This window comes from Bos javanicus, chromosome 23 (genome assembly GCF_032452875.1).
Source record: "Bos javanicus breed banteng chromosome 23, ARS-OSU_banteng_1.0, whole genome shotgun sequence".
Lineage (NCBI taxonomy): Eukaryota > Metazoa > Chordata > Mammalia > Artiodactyla > Bovidae > Bos > Bos javanicus.
In genome coordinates this window covers 49,775,147-49,795,983 of record NC_083890.1, presented here as the reverse complement: position 1 = coordinate 49,795,983, position 20,837 = coordinate 49,775,147, and the positions used below count along the sequence as shown (strand labels likewise).

At 48.1% G+C, this 20,837-nt stretch overlaps 2 protein-coding genes across 3 annotated transcripts in view; one reads left to right on the top strand and one right to left on the bottom strand.

Annotated features, from left to right (window-relative positions):
* Nucleotides 1-20,837, bottom strand: part of LYRM4 (LYR motif containing 4) — a 90,456-nt gene that overhangs the window by 61,252 nt on the left and 8,367 nt on the right. The window contains exon 2 of one of the 2 annotated variants that reach the window (XM_061398950.1): nt 3,169-3,289. The exons of the other annotated variant lie outside the window; for it this stretch is intronic. Within the exon in view, the coding sequence (XP_061254934.1) occupies nt 3,169-3,289 (121 nt within the window). The remainder of the gene's footprint in view (nt 1-3,168; nt 3,290-20,837) is intronic. 2 annotated transcript variants of the gene reach the window in all.
* On the top strand, nt 8,954-10,930 carry LOC133236756 (syntenin-1-like). The gene has a single exon (XM_061398949.1). The coding sequence runs from the start codon at nt 8,992-8,994 to the stop codon at nt 9,814-9,816; it is 825 nt and encodes a 274-aa protein (XP_061254933.1). The 5' UTR covers nt 8,954-8,991; the 3' UTR covers nt 9,817-10,930.

Genomic DNA, 20,837 nt, shown 5'->3' with positions numbered 1-20,837 from the left:
GTGGTCCACAACAGCGTGTCCACAACAAAGAAGAAGCGGCGGCCGGCCGGCTTCCAGTCCGTGGGCCACAGTTACGGACAGTGAGGGAAAGGAGCCCGAGGTGCTTGTGCAGAGGAACTCTGCCCTGCACGTGCCTCCTGCAGTGAGAGTCACGCCTAGGGGCTGTGGGGAAGGAGAGTCACCCCTAGGGGCCGTGGGGAAGGCTGGTGTGAGCTGCTGATGCTGCTGGAATCCCTGGGGTGGCCACGTGAAGACTAAACGTCTCGGCACATGAAGGAAAGATGACCTCTGAGGGCAGGATGGGCTAGGACGATGCAGTCCTTAAATGTCTGGGGAACAACACTGGGAGAGGACTTGAAAGTATCTAGATCCTTCCATTCCTCCTGACTCAGGAGCTCATGTCCTGGACCTTCTGAGTCTGCCCTCAGGAACGGAGGCCTGAGTGCATGTCTGGCTGGGCGCCCCGAGACAGGGCATCCTGCCTTCTCGCACCTCGGATTCTCTGTGCCCAGACAATCAGAAGAAATCTTTCCTCGGAGACTTCTGTCAAAACTGCAGAATCTCACCGTGCGACAGGGGCGTCATCAGCGTCAGAGCTGAGACCCTCTGCGAGGACGGGGGCAGGAGGCGGGCCGCGTCGGGAGGCCATCCCGGTCTGAGAGCCGCCCCACCGAGGTGCGCGCCTGGCGGCCGGTCTCCGTCGGAGTGGAGCGCCCCGTGGAGGCGCACGTGACGTGGGGATCGCTGCGGCTCTGGGGGTATGCCTCAGGTCACCGGGTCCCCTCACTCCTCCCACGGACCACCTGACGGCTCACGCGGGTTCGGGGCAGCCGGGGTGATCGCACGCTTCTGGTGGCACACACCCTGGACCGAGGGCCGCGGCCTCAGGCGACAAACACCGAGTATTCATTCAGCCCCCAAACAGCGAGGAGCCGGGCTGGCCCTCCCGACTGAGCACCGCAGCTGCCTGAGGGCGTCGCCCGGTATCACTGACTGACTCCCTGTGACTGAAGCCATCGGAGTGAAGCCCGGCCTGACAAGGGGAGCCCAGCTCCGGGAAGGCCTGGGGAGCCTGCTCCACACGAGGGGGACCGGGCCTCCAAGAGGGTCAGGCTCGGGGAGGGGGTGGCGGCAGGGGCAGCAAGGGCGTCACCCGGATGCTGCAGGTGGGGCAGACGACCCCTGGAGGGTCTCGGGCAGGCGTGTCACCTGCTGACTTCCTTTTCAGAGGCTCACCCAGCTGCCTGTGGAGAACAGAGCGCCTGGGGCAGGGAGGGAGGCGGGCCGGGTGGAGATACACAGATGCCGCTTTCTCAACGGCCTTGAGGCCAAGGCTCAGCGCCAGGCGGCTCAGGGAGACGCTGGCAGCTCGTAAGGTGACTCCGGTCAGCGTGACGCTGGGACTCGGCACAGTCTTGATGCGACAGGGAGGCCCCTGCTGCTCTGCCGGTTAACACAGAAGCCCTGCGCCCGGAAGTGGCTGCACGCCCCCTGCCCGCCCCCGCCCGCCCCCCATAGAGAACGGTGCGCCTGGCAGCTGTCCTGGGGACGGCCCGGCCCTCGGCCCTAGGGTTTGAAACTGGTTTGTGCGGATTCACTGGGCATGTCTGGTGAGAGCCAGTCTATCCATTTTTTTTTAAATAAAGCATTTCAAACTGAGAAGTGACACAGACAATTATATAACACAAGAAATGGTGGCAAGATTATGTACAGGCCCCTTTTCTCAGCAGTTACTCTGAGCAACTTTACAGTAAAAGAGAAAACCAGTCTGTTTTGGAGGCGCTTGCCAACCTCTGGGTGGGAAAATGCCAAAAACTGCATCTTCCTGAATTTATGCAAAATAAGGATGCAGGCTGCTTGTTTTTCCAAGTTCTGGTGCTAAAGGATCCCATAAAACTCCCCCACTGATGCCTCGGGAAGGCCATCTAGAGTTTTCAAAACGGCAACTCACTTCTCTGCCACTATCTGCATCCTTGGAAATCTGCAGACCAGCTTCTTTTTCTGACGATCCTATTATCTCTTCATGCCTTTATAGTTAAAGATCATTTCTTTAAAATGGCCAAGTTATTCTACTCCTAGATTACTGCAGAACTCAAAGAGAGCTATCAGAATCTGAAAGATTATTATAGAAGGGATTGTTCTATGATGCAGGCAACATAACGAGACTATTAACTTTGACATAAGAAGAAAACCGGCCCTTAATACTGCTTGCTTTATGAATGGTGTAGAGTCAAGCATGAAGAAGAGTCAGAGATGTAAATATATATCCCGATACACATGTCACAAGTCACGATACGACATAACGTCAGCCAGGCTGGGATTTCCTGACGATGAGAAAGGAGCCCCTTCTAACACGCTCACAGGTCTCAGGAAAATGTAAGGGTGTCCTTCCACAGCTAAACAAACTCACTGAGAGGAAGAGTGGAAAGCAAACGGAAGCAGAAACAGACCTTACGGTGGAACTCGTGGTGCATTAGAGAAAAACAGCGGAAAGGAGGGCTTTTCAGAGGGTGGGAAAACCAGCGAACAGCAGGCCGCTCTGCCTCTGGTGCCCTGATCGATTCTGCAGAGACAAGGACACGTCACCGCACCCGGAGGCCCGGCTGCAGCCCCGTCCACCTCGCAAGGAAGAGCAGAGTGAGAGGCCAAGGCGACCGCCGGCTCTCCCGCAAGAGGAAACAAAACCCTCGCCGGGTCCTGCGGCGCCCGCAGCTATGTTTCACACCTGCGGACACGCTGCCACATGGCAACAAAACTCAGCTTCATCGCCAATAATGCTGTCCTCAGGAAAAGGGCAGCATGGTCTTGAGTTATGATCTTAAAACACTAGGAAAAGTAGAATATATTTATACTCTTTGACATACGTCTGGGTATCAATGTGTAATGCATCTAACAAAGAGATGAAATTTTAAAAAATTCTCCCATACTTAAAGCACCATTGTTTAGTAAAGTGTGGGAACCCAGCTTCCCCAGAGGCCGTGTGCTCTGGGGATGCGGAGAGCTGGCACTTCCTTCGCGCACGCCTTGCTTCAGTGACAGGACAGCTCGTCTCTGTCCACATGAGCAAGAGGAAGAGAGTCTCGTGATCCCGGGTGCGACTCACAAACACCGAAGCCGTGCCACCCAGTCTCGGGGACGCGGAAAGCTCAAGGCTCTTGGCCATCCTACCTGCCGACGGATTATGCCCAGGTCTCTTTTGGCTTTATTCACTAGGGCTTGAATTTCTACGGGATCCTTCACATTCTTGTTTTCTCTGAAGGCGTCTCTTATCCTCCGGATGGCGTAAGTTCTAAATGAATTCAGGGAAAAAGAGGAAAATGTGTCAGTGTGTCTGAAACAATGCTTTTAAATGAATTCACAAGAGTTTCCCTAGGAATCAGCTGTCTGCTGGGCCCCTGGGGAGAATCACCTTTGCTCGCTGCTCTGGGCACAGGCCCATCCATTCCTATGCTGGGATGACTGAGCAAACAGATTTAGGGAGGTGAATCGACTCTGGACAAGTCACACGGAACTCCAGAAAATGCTCCTCAGGTTATGGGCTCCTCAGAGCTGTTGGCGTCTGGCTTCCCTCCTTTGACACAGACGACTAGCCCTCAACGTGCAGAGACAAGCGAGGACTGTGGTGCGGCTGGGCGCTGTACGCGCGGGCACGCGGGCACCGAGACGGCGACGGGTGCGGTCGCCGCCCCGGGGTCAGCTCTCCAGCCTCGCCCCACCCGCAGGCTGTTGGCCTCCTCCTGTGGGCAGCGACACGCGTGGTCCACACGGGGACCCCGCCACACGCGTGGTCCACACGGGGACCCCGCCACAGCTGAGAGTGGAGACGACACCAAGAGGCCTGAGAGTCCACGGTGCAAGCACGGACAGACTGGGCTGAGTAGGCAGTTTAGTGGGAATGGGAGAAAACGTCTCAGAAGTGGTAACGATAAATTAAGAGGGTTCATGGAGGTTTAATAACCAGACAACTATGCCAAGATATGTACTTATAAAACCCTGAACTCCAAGGTCAGAGGAAAAACACTTCCAGAAAGGATAAAAAAGAACACTAAGCTGGTAATAATGAATGCAACAGAGGTAAGTATAACCTCAGATTTTTATTTTCAGAAATCTGCAAAGAAAACAGCTGTTTTCCAGTCATTTGCCGAACTGTACTGAGGGTCCAAAGGGACAAGAAATAACACCTACGAGTCTAGGATGTACGGCCCGGGGACCAGGCACAGGAGACCGTGCTCAGGATGGGATGCGCATTATCCGATTTAATACGCACAAACTAAACTCAGAGGTAATGATAATAAAAATGGCCAAGATCAAATGCCCAGTAAGTGGTAGAACTAGGTTCTGGAAACAGCTGAACAGAATCTATGATTTTCAACTGTACCTGCTATAAGCCAAGTTGCTATCCATTCGCAAGGCATTTAAAAGAACAAAAACTGGCCTCACGAAGAGCAGAAAGATCATCTCGTCTCCCGACGGTACTTCAAGTCTTGCTACAAATAGTTCAGGTGCCAAGCAAGCCTTAGGAAGAGTGGCTGAGAGCATTATGAAGGAGACAGCTACTGACATAAGCACTAAGCGCAAGTGGAGCAACTGAGCTTCGTTATTTAAGGAGGAGGACACTGACCAGTGAGGAGGACATGGAGTGAGGAGGTCAAGTTGCCGTCAGAAAAGCCACCCTGGAGACCAAAAGCTCTCAGTCTTGGGGGGAAGCTGCAAGTAAACCCATGACATGCTTCCCCTGCTGGTTTACTGTTACCATAAGGGTCAAGTGCATTAGCGCGGACCGGGCACCCCTGTTCCTCGACCCTACCCGGCCAAGCACCATGTCCAGGAGGAGCCACCGACTCCCGCTACACAGGAAGACCCGGAGTTTCCTGACGGCTGGCCTGCTCTTTCTCCACATGGGGAGTGTCCTTCTCCAGCCTGATTTCTTGGCTAACTCTTCCATGTCCTTAAAGACGTAACCAAGTTAGTAACAAATAAGACAAAAGATTAACATCCTGAGCACATGTAAATCAAGTAGGAGAGAAGGACCGCAGTCAATGAGCGAGAGGTATGCACCAATAATTCACAAGGGAGCCTAGAGTGACTAAACTGAGAAGCATGAGATAAATATATGGATCCTCAGCCTCAGGTATAATCAAAGAAGCGTACATTTAAACAGGGCAGAATCTCCTGTCCATCAAATTAGCAGATTTTTTTTTTAAAGGGCATGTACAGCTTGATGGTGGGATATGAACTACACATCCTGTGGGGAAAAGGGCATCATAATCTATAATAACGTTCATAATCCTTTATCCACTAATTCTACTCTTAGTGATCCTGTAGAAACAGCCTGTAGAAATAACAAAGCTGTATACAGAAAGATATTCACTACAGAACTGTTTATAAACATTAAAAATAGAAACAACCATAAATGTTCAACAACAAAGCGGCTACATAAATTATGACATCATGCAGCTTTTAAAAGAGATGCTTGCTACTGCTGCTGCTGCTAAGTCACTTCAGTCGTGGCCGACTCTGTGCGACCCCATAGACGGCAGCCCACCAGGCTCCCCGTCCCTGGGATTCTCCAGGCAAGAACACTGGAGTGGGTTGCCATTTCCTCCTCCAATGCATGAAAGTGAAAAGTGAAAGTGAAGTCGCTCAGTCGTGTCCGACTCTTTGCGACTCCATGGACTGCAGCCCACCAGGCTCCTCCGTCCATGGGATTTTCCAGGCAAGAGCACTGGAGTGGGCTGCCATTGCCTTCTCCAAAAGAGATGTTTCCAAACCCTTAAAGTCACAGGTACCAAAGTCCGAGGCCTAGCAAGGTGTGAGGAGAGTACTCAGCCTCCTGGCCCCGACACTCTGCTCGTTAGATGCAGGTTCCCGTGAAGCCTCCGGAAGACATGGGCTTCACAGTACACCCTCCACATGTATGTTCCTCTTCACAACAGTGGAGCTCTAAGCACACTGTGCACCTCTACTTCCTGAACCAAAATACATCATTTCCTATCAGTACAAACGAGCTGACCCACAGCACGAGACCCACCATTAGGGGGCCCCTTGCTTCCCTGGTGGCCCAGCTGGTAAAGAATCCACCTGCAATGCGGGAGACCTGGGTTCGATCCCTGGCTTGGGAAGATCCCCTGGAGGAGGGAAAGGCTACCCGCTCCAGTGCTCTGGCCTGTATAGTCCATGGAGGCACAGAGAGTCGGACACGGCTGAGCGACTCTCACTAACGAATGGGCACTTCGATTGTTTCCAGTCTTGCTATGACAGTCAACACCCTTGTTTCCTGAAGCATCACGTGCATGTCTGTGGTCAACTCACAGACATGGAGGTGGTAAGGCAAAGGACATGTGTATCTGTGGTTTTAATAAAATATCGCCCAAGTTCTCTGTGCAGAGGGACGAGCCCACGCTTCCCCCAGCAACATGTACACCGCTTGTTTCCAGCACCACTGCCAACACGCGCCGTCAAACTCTCTGACCTCTGCTGACCTAACAGGTGAAAGACGGCCTCTCATTTCACTTTACATTACATGTTGCTTGTTATGAGTGCTGCCGACCAGTTTTTCACAAGCTTAAAGCCATTCGTGTCTCTGTTAATGCTCTCTGCCTTTTCTTAACTGAGTGGTCTTTCTGAGTGATTTGTAAGATGGTGCTAAGGAAACCATCTTTGGGATGAGTCGTGAAGTTCTCCCTGGACTGCCATCTGACTTTATGCTTGTGTGCTTTGTCGTGTACAAGTGTTCCGTTCCACCAAGTGTATCACTTTTTATATTATGACTTCTGGTTATACATCATAGCTACAAGTCTTCTCTACTGTGAGGTCACAACAAATACGCACCCATGTACTCCTGAGAACTTTTTTGGTCTATCTTTTTATGTTTAACTCTTTGATCTTTTTGGAATTAATTTTGGTGGAAGCTGTTGAATATGGAATCTAACTTTACCCTCTGATGTTAAGTTTTCTGAAATGAAAGATATTAAGTCTATAGTCAGGATGATCTCAATTATGTTAAATACAGAAAAAAATACAAAAAGATAGCATGTTTCAAATTACTGCTGATGACTGGAGTTTATGCTTTCTAAATTTTTAAAATTTTTAAAAATTTATTTTTGGCTGTGTTGGGTTTTCGTTCCTGTGTGAGCTCTTCTCTGGTTGCAGCGAGAGCAGGGCTACTGCCGAGCTGTGGTGCGAGGGTGTCTCACTGCAGTGGCTTCTCTGTCGCAGAAAGCAGGCTCTAGGACACAGGCTCAGCAGCTGTGGTGCACGGGCTTAGGTGCCCTGTGACACGTGGGATCTTCCTGGATCAGGGATGGAACCCTTGTCTCCTGCGTTGGCAAGTGGATTCTTTATCACTAAGCCACCAGGGAAGTCCCGCTCTCTAAATTATAATAATAATTATTATTTATTAATAATTTAAAGTGCTGGTAATTTACCATAATAAAGAAAATCAGAGAAGGTTCAACCTGTGAGAGACGAGATTGGGGAAGGGAATATACTTAGACAAATACATATAGCCAGGAGTGCTTAGTATTAACAGATAACAACAAAAGGTTCTACAAGGATTTTTTAAAGGCAATGCAGGGACAACAAGGCAGTTATGTCCAGCAGGCTACCAGAAACATGGTTTTGGATCTCCGATGAGAAGGTCCAAGCTGGTAATAAACCTGAAAATCCTTGACAAAGAAGAATGAGGCAAGACGGTAGGGTAGTTAAGTCTGCTCTGAGGACAGCTGTAGAACCGGAAGAGCAGCTAGCCTGGGACTCAGCCTGGGAGAAATGCCAATATTTAAAAACAGGCAAGGTACCGAGGCAGGAAAGACAGAGACAAGGAGGCCCAGTTTAATAAGCAGGGAGGACACAGGAATGCCACTCGCCCTAGAAAAGCAAGACGAAGCCTGGGAAGAGCCCCACTGGAGCGAGCAGTTAGGAGGCCGTCAGTAACTTCAGCAAGAACGCGTCAGCATGCGCTCCATGACGACAGTGCAGTACACGCAGGAAGAAACACCCGGATTTTTGGAAACACGCTTGTGAATAACAACTGGGAGAAGGAAACAAAATTTGCCACATAATAAGAAAATATTTTTAAAATAATGAAAAAGTCAATGCACAGAATCTTTGGAATGTAGTCAAAGCCATACTCAGATGACAATTAATGGCTTACCCAGCTTGATTATTAATAAAGTAAAAGCAGAGTTTAATAAATTAGAAATATTTCCTAACATTTTAGAAAGGCAGTAATATCCCATAGGAAAATGAGACAAATTATTTTAAAATGTGCTGAATCAATGAAAAGCGAAAAAAAAACCCCAGTGAAATTAGCTAAGACAATTGAGTTTGTTCTTTTCTGTTATGACTTCTGAAGTATACATCAGAAAGCAAAATTATAAAGAAAAAAAGAGTGAGGAGGATTGGAAGCTTGAGCAGAGGGGTTTAAAACAATTATTTCAGAAACGAGAGCCGGAGCACGCTTCCAGCACTCGCTGTCCAACGAGAAGGCCAGTGGAGCTGGGCAGCAGGCAGTGCAGTGGGCCAGTCTGCCAAAGCGGGTGACTTTTCTCCAGCTGAGTTCAGGTGCCCAGGTGTGGCTATGGAAAAGACAGATGTGTTAGTAAACCCACGGCTGTAGTTCTGACAGGTGAGTGGGCAGAAGGGCAGAGAGAGAGGAAAACCCAGGGCACAAGAGAGACGGTGCTGGGAATTCCTTCCCCAACGGTCATAGACTTCTGAAAGCCCAGTTCTGAGGACTCTGGCCAACCTCCTACTTAGTCCCCTTTGTGGAATTCAAACTCTGATCTAAATATCCAATAATAAACAATCAAAGAAATTACGGTACATTTATGGCTTATAATAAGCATTAAATATTAAATATGAAAACTATGTACATCCAAGAAAAAGCGTCCTCAAAATGTTATGACCTAAAAACCATTTGTAGAGAAGTCCGAGCCAGTGACCGGCGGCGGAGAGCGGGTCTCAGAGGCCTCGAAAAATCCTGCAAAAATGTCTCTGTACCCATCTCTTGAAGACCTGAAGGTAGACAATGTGATTCAGGCTCAGACTGCCTTTTCTGCAAACCCTGCCAACCCAGCGATTTTATCTGAAGCCTCTGCTCCCATCTCTCAAGATGGAAATCTCTATCCTAAGCTATATCCGGAGCTCTCTCAGTACATGGGCCTGAGTTTAAACGAAGAAGAAATACATGCAAATATGGCCTTGGTCCCTGGAGCACCAAGTCAGGGGGTGGTGGCGCAGCCTTCCAGCATGAACCACATGGTGGCCCCTATCACTGGTGGTGACATTGGGATCCACAGAGCAGAGATCAAGCAAGGGATCCAGGAAGTCATCTTGTGTAAGGATCAAGACGGGAAGATTGGGCTCAGGCTGAAATCCATAGACAACGGTATATTTGTTCAGCTTGTCCAGGCCAATTCTCCGTCCTCCCTGGTGGGCCTGCGGTTTGGGGACCAGGTGCTACAGATAAACGGCGAGAACTGTGCTGGCTGGAGCTCGGACCGGGCGCACAAGGTGCTCAAACAGGCTTTCGGAGAGATCATCACCATGACCATTCGGGACAGGCCCTTTGAATGGACAATTACCATGCATAAGGACAGTACTGGACACGTTGGCTTTGTTTTTAAAAATGGAAAAATCACATCCATTGTGAAAGACAGTTCTGCAGCTAGAAACGGTCTTCTCACGGAACATAACATCTGTGAGGTCAACGGACAGAACGTCATTGGACTGAAGGACTCTCAAATCGCAGACATATTGTCCACAGCTGGAAATATAGTTACTATTACAATCATGCCTGCTTTTAATCTTTGAACACATTATTAAACGGATGGCGCCAAGCATTATGAAAAGCTTGATGGATCACACCATTCCTGATGTTTAGAAGTCACGGCACAGTGGAAACTTCCCGGAAGTTCTCCCGTTTACGTCTTGGGCAACTGACCTTTCTATTATGCACATGAAGCTTTCTAGGAGCCACCGAGCATATGCTGCATGAGGATTTTCTGTCTTACAGTAGGGCTGGGAATCTTACTGTTCGATCCAGTATATCTTGTTCAGACATCAAGATAGTTGTAGCCTTACCCTGGTTTTACAGTTGAAAAGACTTTTACAGACTAGCTTCTTTACTGGAAACCTGATGCTTTCATAGCCTTGTGAGTAGGATGACTGCTACAGGCTCAGCTCTGTTAGAACCATCACCTTGATATCGAGCAGTGCTTAGTTCTGTGCTGTATTTGCATTTTTACTGTCACCATAGTGCATTTAGAATTACTTTTCTTCAGTTCTATGTGTGTGTAACACCAGCTAGGTAACACTGGTTTCATTCCATGTAAGCATTATTAGACAGTGTGTGTAGCTGCAAGAGACTTCTCGATTGTCATTACATTTTATCCACCTTCACTCAATACGCTTGAACTGTCGCCTTAACTAAGTTAAGCATCTAGAATAAAAGCCAAAATGCAATGATTGCTGCCTTTCTAAACCCAGACGCAGTTCTGCGTTCACCTGAGATGTGCACTGGCCCCGCGCAGCCTGACAGTACCTCCCGAGCTAGCACAGCTGCCGACGTGCATTTGAGATTTTCTAGTCCTTCCTTGTGTAATGGAACTTCTTTCTTCTAAAAGTAACTGATATCACTTTTTGAGAAATGAAGCACTATATATTTAATGTAAAAATTCTTGTACTAAATAGAATGAACCTTGACTCTTCTTTTCATGTGTAGATTAAGTGGGCTAAGACCTGATTGTGGCATTTACACAGCACGTAACCTAGCTGCCCCGGGACGGTCTCAGGACACTGTCCTGGTCATGTGTTCCATTTCCTGCCTCCTTCCTGCTCAAAGAATGACACATTATCCTGATTTTTTTTCCCCTCTCTTTGGCTTATGCCTATTCTATTTTAATTAAAAATGTATAAATAAAGTTAAGTTCTAGTCTGAAAAAAAAAATAAAAACCATTTTTACATAACTGCAGATTTTAGGCACAGTTCTATGGAGATTTTTTAAAAAAGTAACATTCTCTTAAAAAAAAAAAAAAAAAAGAAACGTCCCTGGTGGTCCAGTGGTTAAGACTCCACGCTTTCAATACAGGGGAACTAAGATCCCACAGGCCGCGCAGGGGCATGCCAAGAAGCACCCAGAAAAACACAAACACAGAACAAACAAAAAGCCCTCAATGAACAATGGAAAGAAAGAAAGGCACCCTCGTCCTGCAGCAGATGTCCCCTCAGGCCCTCGAGGAACAGTTTAGGAGCATTTCTGTCCAGGCTTGCTTTCTGATGCTTAAAAACATTTAGGATCTTTAACCGACAATTCATCAAAATTAAACTTCCAGTTACCCCTTGGATCTATCCTCATTGCCACTGACATTTTGCTGCAAACAAGATTTTTCAGAACCTAAACCAATCTATCAGAGTAAAGGCCGCCTCTACAGTGCTGTCTGGCGCCGTGGCAGAGAGGCGCACCTCCCTGCTTCTGGGTTTAGACACGGCCGTGCAGGAAGCGTGGTGCCCTGCAAGCTGGACTCGGAGAGCTCGGACCCATAGTGCCCGTCTCACCTGATCCTGGACCAAGAGGGGCGAGGGACCAACTGTCCTTCATCCGTGGAGTCCTGCAAACACTCCTGTGGAGGCAACCAAGGCTCCACTCAAGCACTAACTGTCTTCATGGAACTGACCACGCTTCCTTTAAAAGCACCACCACGACATCAATGTGCCACGAGCAGAGACGGGATTTTCTGCCTTCTTCCCCCATGACCCCCTCATCTATCAGACATGAGCCTGACCTTGTACCAAAAAGGCAAACTCAAGCTTTCATTGTGTAATAAGAGCTAAAAGTTAGAAAACTACAGAAAACAACTTGTAAAATTTTACTTTAAAATTATACTGTGAACCGTGCCAATGTAAGACAGGGCCTTTAAATGATTTAAATTTAAAGAAGAATAACTATCTATGGTAGAATATTCAATTACTTCTAGATTTTCCACTTTATGGGAGAAAATAAAGCATGAACAATAGAAATTCCTCTAGTAAACAACAGAAATAGAACAATTCCTCGTGGTCTAAACTCAAGTGTCTTCATTAAAATATTCTAACAGTGCGTTAAAATGAAGCCAAATAAAGTGACTTCTGTTTATGTTATCCTCCTGCCATTACTCACCAGCAAGGATAAGTGAGCCAGGAAGAAAAGAGGACAGGGGACACAGATAAGTCACCGAGCTTGTGCTCAACACATCATTAAGGATAATTTACAGAGCAGAGAAGTGCAGAGTGGTACTCGCTCCCCCTTCCTAGGATGTGCGAAGTAGCAGAATACCGGCTGGGTTATTCAGAAGGAAAAAAATAAAAACTACCTAAAAATATTCCAGAGATATAGTAATCATCTGTAAAACCAGAAACCAGGAGGTAAATATGGACCGTCTTGGGACTCAGAATTCTTGGCTGGGAAGGAAGGTCAACATCGTGGTGAGCATCCCAGGAGCATCCTGGGTTTGAAAGCACCTTGAGGGACCAGGTGGGCCTGGGTTCCCTCCAGTCCTGAATAAGGAGTGAGTCCAGCACAGGAAGGCCACGAGCGACCTTTACTTTACCTACCAGGCATTGAAGGACCCTGACCTCCATATGTAAGTTTATGCAAAGAGGCGCAAAAATCACACCCTCCTCTGGCTTTACTCACAAAATCCAGAAGCACTTTCACCCTTCGGCGAGCTTTAATTTTGCTGTCATAGAGGAGACGCATCTCTAACATTCTGTCTGGTCTAACATTCTATGAATTTAAAGATGCAGTTAACCCCTGTGTCTCCCGGGATTTCACCGGCCGTGTGGGCGTGGAAGAGCCTGCACTGTCACAGGGGGATGGTTATCCCGACCTGAGTGCTGTTCTGCCTTGAGATGTTTGCTGGCTTGGCCGTTTATAGTACAAATAACCTGTAACCGGCTTCCCTGGTGGCTCAGATGGTAAAGAATCTGTTTGCATGGCAGGAGACCTCCCATTGTATCTTTCTTTCAAGTAGGTCAAAATATTTTCATGCATTACATAATTTATTTCCATGATGTCTCTGTGAATCATCTAGTAGGTGTTTGGGTATTTCTGTGTTAAGATTTAATTTTATTTACAAAACTCGAAGAAGAAAACTGAACAAACACCTGCATTTACAAGTTATTACTATTCATTTCACTATTTATATTAATACTGACTAACAGTGGAATGACACCTGGCCTGTACCTGTATACGTAACTGGTCAGACCCAAAGTGCAGCTGGAAAGCCAGCCCCGGTGATGAGCAGAAACCCCTCTCCTCACGCCGCCCCAGCTGGCCTGGGAGTCTTCACCTGTGGGCGCACTCCTCTCCCTTTGGGCCACGGTGTGGCTGAAGGATCCTGGCCACAGGCTGTCCCTGTGACCAACCATGGCACAGTCACTGCTTAGAGCTCCTGGGCCATTCTCAAAGGTGCTGCCTCTTCCTGGCCAAGTAAGCAGGTCCTGTCACGTAAGAGCATCCTTGTTTAGAAGACATGGAAGCGACAGAGGTGCACAGCAGTGCCGGAGAGCGTCTCCAGAGAGCATCTCCCTCAGCATCTGACATGCTTCTGCTAACTGCGTAGGTGCAAGGCGCAGCTCCCCGCTCTCTGGATGTGGACCACAGCTGTGCAGACACCGGGTCTAACTGGTAAAGTCAGAAGGGCTTACTCCCTGCCACTTACATTTCAGCGGCAGTAACCTCAGGAACAGAAATCCGCAACACGCTTTCATTGTGAGGTGCATGAAGCTTTTACTACTTGGCTTAAATCCAAGGCCAACTTTTCAATACACTTAAGTGCTCAGAGCGAGGTGGTTTGGGCCTCATCACTGTCTGTAATTCCTCGATCCAAGAGCCCCATCCAGAATCAACAAAGGGCGCACTCTCAGTGGGTACGCAACAGTTATTTTAATGTGGGGCAGACTCACTCCCAGCTTCTTTACCTACTGAAATAGTCAAAATATCCACTTTGCATCAAAAGCCACACAAGTGTAAAAAACTGCATTTACCAAAAAACTTAAAGGAAAAATTGTCAGTGGATGAACACAGAGGGAGAAGCCCATGGTGGATACACAGAGGCACAGCGGGGAAGCTCTGCCCATTGCATTCTTCTGCAAAATGCAGGCTTCCTAGAGGTAAGGTGGTCTTGTGTATGATCGACGATGCAGGCAGAGAGGGTGACTCGGCAGATCTGGGGAGCCCTCCCGCTGCCTGTGTGCTCTGGAGAGCCTCGGGTGAGTGGGAATCGGATGTGACATGTGGACGCCCGCCTCCCGGCATGCACTGCGTGGCTGGGAAAGCCGCACGGAGCGTCTGCAGGTTAAAGCAGAGAAGAGACGTGGAGACTAGGAAGCAGAGGGAGGCACCTGGGCTCCTTCAGAGTTTCCCTGCTCCACTAACACCCGTTACATTTTGGGAAATGCTGACCAAGACGAAACTTCTCCCCGGGCAGCCCCGTCAGGGGTCAGAGGGGTCCCGGATGCTGCGCTGACAGTTTCCACGGGCAAGTCCTGCTCATTCCTCATAGGCTCTTTACAGACCGTGCCCTCACAGCCGCTCACGGACCCAGGACACCTGCTGCGCTTGTACCTCCTCCAGCCCTCCAGCAGCGCAGCCTCAGAGGCGCCTCAGCTGACCTCAGAGGCACGAGTTCCATCAGCTACAGCGGAGACTGTCAGTACATTCCCCGCCCCTTCTTCCAGAAGGTCCCGACCATACAGACCCCACAGCCAAGTCCAAAGTCAAGTTGTGATGATGGGGAGCAGGACGTTCCATCCACAGATACACCACCCTGGCACTGGGTTATCTTGAGCTGAAGGCAAGGGAGAAATGATAGATGCGGGAAGCACTCTGTCCTGTCCTTTCTGCCAGAAGCAGGGCATAAGCTTCCCACGAGAAAGGTGTCCTCCTGGTACCAGGAAGGAAAGAACATTCTTATCAGCAGACCTGGGGAGCTGAGGCTGAGATGGGTCTGCAGAAACCACACCCAAGTAATCCTTGTCTCCTGTCAGTTTCCCCGATGCCTTTCCTAGCCAATTCCCAGTAACATCCTGTCCTTTGGTGCCCAAATCATGTCTCGTCACCGTTCCACAACTTACGGCCCTTTGTAAAAAACGGTATATAAACCTTAAGTCTGAGTGCTTTTTTGGGGTTGTCACTTTTCTGTGAGGCGCCCTTCGTGTTATATAAAAATATTAACATGAAATAAAATGTGTACGTGTTCCCTCCTGTTAGTCTTTTTTTGACAGATTAATTTGCTGGCTCCAGACACAGAGCACAAGAAGTAAGGTCTTCCTTCCCTAAAGTGGTCTGAGCCTCACTGCTCAGGACTGTGGGCAGTTCTGGCTCTGAGATGCTGACCCCAGATGTGGAGCCTGGTCTTGGCTGACTGGAAGAATTCTGGGGCCCGCCGTGGGCAAAGCGCTTGCGTGACGCCCCTGCCAGGAGGCCCTCTGATCAGGTCTGCTCTCACTGAGTTATATGCCCACTGGGGCTTTCCTTCCTTCGGGCGTTCAAGTCTGGTGCTAAAGTGTCAAGTTGCCGCTAAAAGCATGATCGCCACTTCAGTGTCTCCCCAGCTTAGAGACCACCTGTACTGAAGGCCGAGCTTGCTCAGTCTGGGAGGGAGGGACACAGAGCTCTGAACTCACGCACAGGACAGTGGGGCCTCCAGGAAGACGTGTCGAATCAATGCACGAGACACAGTTAGACCAGGACAGAGGGTCAGTGGCTTTTTGTGGCTCCAGTTTGGCTGTAAGGAACTCTTTTCTCATTTAATTTAGCATTTTGTTTTTAAATAAAGAGCAAAAAGGATTTTATGAGCTGCTTGCATCCATGTAAGTGATTTTTGGTCAACATATCACCACTTCTAGGGATTAGATGCAGGGGAGGGATAATTATATGGGAAAAATATTCGTATTTATCCTTAAGACATGGGCAGACAAAAAGAAATACATGAGAGCACTAAATGAACAACTGTGCTACAGAGTGATACTTATCATTATAATGAATTGATCACATAAGTAACTTTGAATAAATAAGACCAAATGGAGGGGATATTAAATCTACTCAAAAAATTACCCCAGGAACAAAAGAATAAATATAAGGCTAAAAGATACATTAATGACATCCAGTGAGGATAACAGCCAAGTAGTGAAGAAAACAAATAATGACTCGAAAAAAGATAGAGTCAACTAATTGAACACCAAGGACTGATTAACTGGCAAATTAGCAACATTAGTAATGTAAAGGTACATAACTGGAAGAAAAGTGAGATGAACGTAGATTAACACCTACGACCAAAGAGACGCTTTAAAACTGAGCCTGAACCATGCAGACGAGCTTCTGAGGCGACGGCCCTGCACCAAAGACGCTCCCGTCCGTCCCTGAGATGTGATGTTGCATTTCCAACAACTTCTTCCACTTACATTCTCCTCACCGAAGGTCAAGTCGTTCTCTCTAACCCATCGTGTTCAACCAGCCACTGAGTCTGGCTAATCCTCAGTGTATCTCAAGACCATCCTCCCCGCCTCTGCTCTCACCAAGGCTGCAGCCAGCCCTCACCATCATTCACTGCGTAACCCACCTCCAACTGGCCTCCGCGTCTTTAGCCTCCTTCCGCTTCAGGTGGTCCAGCTGGAAGGTGTTGTCTATGGTCTGTTCAGACGCCTGTGTGGCTGTCCACTGCCGAGGATGGCATCCAGCATCTTGGCGGGGCCCCCGAGGCTCTGCGTCCCTCCCCCTCCCCTGCTCCCACCGCCCCCAGTGGTGACGCCACACTGCTGGTATCTCCACGCACTCAGCACCAGCTACACTGGCCTGTGGGTCCATCCCCACTGCTTCAGCCTCCCTCCTCCAGCGAAGCCCTGCACAACCCTGACAGCCCAGGGCAGCCACCGTTCCTTTCCTAAGCTCTGGCCCTTCTGGGGCAGGCTGTGTTGCTCCCCTATCTGCCCCCACAATCCGCTGTTCATTCGCTATCGTGGCACCGCCTCTGCGTCTTCACAGAACCCTCAGTGAGAGAATTCCATGGACAGAGGAGCCTGGAGGGCTGCAGTCCACGGAGTCACACAGAGTCAGACACGACTGAGCGACTACACTTTCTTTTTCTTTCAGTGAGTGCATTACTCTGTGCACTGAACCACAAGCCCCTCCTGGGAAAAGCTCATGCTGTTTGTCTCTGCACTTCCGCAGGAGCCCAGGGGCTGGCACATGGTGGGTCCCCAGCCAACGTCTGCTGAAGACTCAAGCCAACCTCATCAGAGACCACGCGCTACAGTGACAGAGGTCTCTGGATGGCGAGGAAGCACCTGGTGCGGAGTGCAGCTCAACCGTTTAACCGAGTTCATTAAATGACTGCTAGCTACTACAAACTGAAAAGATTTGGCAGCTGGTCTACCAGTTTAACAGGTCCAGTGTTCTTGTCTGGAGAATCCCAGGGACAGGGGAGCCTGGTGGGCTGCCGTCTATGGGGTCGCACAGAGTCGGACACGACTGAAGCGGCTCAGCAGCAGCAGCAGCAGCAGCAATACCGGAGCGGCATGGCAGCCCACTCCAGTGTTCTTGTCTGGAGAGTGCCACGGACAGGAGAGCCTGGTGGGCTGCCGTCCCTGGGGTGCCAGAGTCGGACATGCCTGAAGCGACTTAGCACGCACACGTGTAGTCACTGGTTAACTTGTATTTACCTGCAGAAGGGATTCTGGAGCCCAACATTCAGCCAGAAGGTTCTGCAGCCTGTGCCTCTAAAAGGATGTGCCAGGGAGCAAATGCACTGAAGGTCAGAGCTGGGAGCTAGTTGACCTCGAACCTGGATCAGGGTTTCTTGATTCAAAGCCCAGGAGCCTTCCTACATGAACACCACCTTGCTCGTGGCCCTCATTCAGAACATGAAAACAACACGTAGAGCAAAACTCAGTTCAGGAGTAACCGTATTTGGGAAAGAAGCAAGGGGGAAGCGCTAGCGTCAAGTCACATGACCTTCATTTATCCCTTATTTGTCCGGAAAGATCATTTCCGTGAGCTGTCTGCTTTTAATTCCAAACTCCCCGAGTTTAAAAACAACAAAAAATTATCCTTTCAAATAGAACTGTGATAATCGGTTGCTATGAAGTCAAACAGATTATCGAAATGTCACAGTGATAATATTATTATGTCTCAACTTTGGCAATTTTAAATCTGCTTCTTAAAATAAGGGTGGCAGAGATCAGCTGAAGGAACCTTATTCAGGGTACTCCTATTATTAACCCAGACAAAAGCCAGGAGGACACTCATTAATTTAGCTGACTCCTGCTGAATCTAGAGATTCACAGGTTGGTTCATGCAATTTATCTAAGTTTACCACTTCATTTGGTTTCTAAAGGTTAGAATTTTCCTAAATTGGCTAGGTACCAGTTAGCTGAGAAAATAAACGCTAAGGCAGATACAAACATCTGCCAGCTGATGAAGAGGGGTTCAGGCAGTCAGGAAGGGGGCCACAGAAGTACTAGGACAAGAAGTATCTTGCATCCACAGTAAGTGGACACACAGCTACTGATGTGAGGCTGTGAAACGCAATTTCCTATAATATCCATTACAGCAATTTCCTAACAGAACGTCTTGTAAGTACAATTTGCGTTAAAAAAAAATGCATTACCCTACTGCAAAACATTAATTTTAAGAGACTTTAAGGAAGTCCTATTGACTTATAAAACGAAGATCATTCAGAAAACGAAGATCATGGCATCTGGTCCCATCACTTCATGGGAAATAGATGGGAAAACAGTGGAAACAGTGGCAAACTTTATTTTTCTGGGCTCCAAAATCACTGCAGATGGTGATCGCAGCCATGAAATTAAAAGACGCTTACTTCTTGGAAGGAAAGTTATGACCAACCTAGATAGCATATTCAAAAGCAGAGACATTACTTTGCCAACAAAGGTCCGTCTAGTCAAGGCTATGGTTTTTCCTGTGGTCATGTATGGATGTGACAGTTGGACTATGAAGAAGGCTGAGTGTCGAAGAATTGATGCTTTTGAACTGTGGCGTTGGAGAAGACTCTTAAGAGTCCCTTGGACTGCAAGGAGATCCAACCAGTCCATTCTGAAGATCAGCCCTGGGATTTCTTTGGAAGGAATGATGCTAAAGCTGAAACTCCAGTACTTTGGCCACCTCATGTGAAGAGTTGACTCATTGGAAAAAACTCTGATGCTGGGAGGGATCGGGGGCAAGAGGAGAAGGGGACGACAGAGGATGAGATGGCTGGATGGCATAACTGACTCGATGGACGTGAGTCTGGGTGAACTCCGGGAGTTGGTGATGGACAGGGAGGCCTGGCGTGCTGCAATTCATGGGGTCGCAGAGTTGGACATGACTGAGTGACTGATCTGATTGACTTATAATTGCATTTTGTGGTCTAGCTTTATATCTCACTTTGTTATATTCTCTATCTTTATTTTCCCCTGGCCCTGATTCTCTCCATCGTTATTTTAAAATAATAACAATTATTTCATGCTACTACATTTTATGTATTCTTAACAGTTTTAAAAATGGTTTTAGGGGCCACTGTGCTTATTTGCTTGGTCATGTCTAACTCTTTGCGATACCATGGACTGTAGCCCGCCAGGCTCCTCTGTTCATGGAGATTCTGCAGGTAAGAATACTGGAGTGGACTTCCATGCCCTCCCCGAGGGGATCTTCCCAAACCAGGGATCTAACCTAGGTCTCCCTCATTGCAGGCGGATTCTTTACCAGCTGAGCCACCAGGGAAGCCCCTTTGGTTAAGTATAAATAGAGGAGGTACAACTTGGAAACTTATAAATCAGCAACAACATTGATCTAATGATTCTTTTTAACACTTCCCTCCAAATTTAGGCTGCTGAATATCTTAAATGTATTCTTCCCTAAGTTAACTAGACAATTTTTTCTTACTTTTCAAAACCATCATCACTTAACGTGGCAGAGCTTAGCCATAAGAGAAAAAGAATTGGACGGGGAGGATTCCAAGTGTAATTAATGATAGTGAACAATCCATCTTTCAGAAGTCCACAAAATCGCTTTTCTTGGGTATAAGTAAACTGGCTGGAGTTCTATGGGGCCTGTGGGAGGGAGGGATCAGCCGACAGTTCCATCAAAGGGCCCATCGGTATTAACTCAGAACACAGTGAAGGCTTAATTTGGGAAGAAATTAGAAAATTTAATAGTAGTCTTTTTTTCTCTTGTATTTCTCCCCACCTTCTCTGTGTTCTTGCATAGCCTGTAATAAACACAGTTAAAGCTGTTTTCATAGAGACATATGGCTTGTTCCACATTTTATTGTAGGCAAAACTAATTTTTTATATGATTTTTTATATATCAAAAATCGTATACAGTAGAACAGAGTTCCACCATATCTCCGAATCCTCACAATATAAACAGGCATTTCATGACTTAAAAAGAGGGAAAACTTTGTACCTGGGGGGAAACTCCTAATAATCTTGTCCTTGAGAATGCCAGGAAGCAAAATACTACATTTCACTGCTTCCCAGCCTGAGAGCCGTCCCAAGTGACATCTGGTCTGTGCGGCTCTAAACTGAGTTAAGGGATAAAAGGTGAAAAAGAACAAGAGGCCGGATTTTCTCACGTATCAGCAACTCCTGGTTAAAGGCATGTTTAAGTCTGAGGACAGAACAAAGATTTTCCTGGTGGGGAGGCTGGAGTTACAGTTACTGAAATGAAGAACGTATTGAAAGGTTTTAAGTTTCTAAAGGAGAAGAGACGTATACAGTTAAAACTGGACTGGCAGTCAGGCCAAGAGGCTGAAACGACGTCCACGGTGTCGTCTGCGCAGGATCTGTGCGGCGC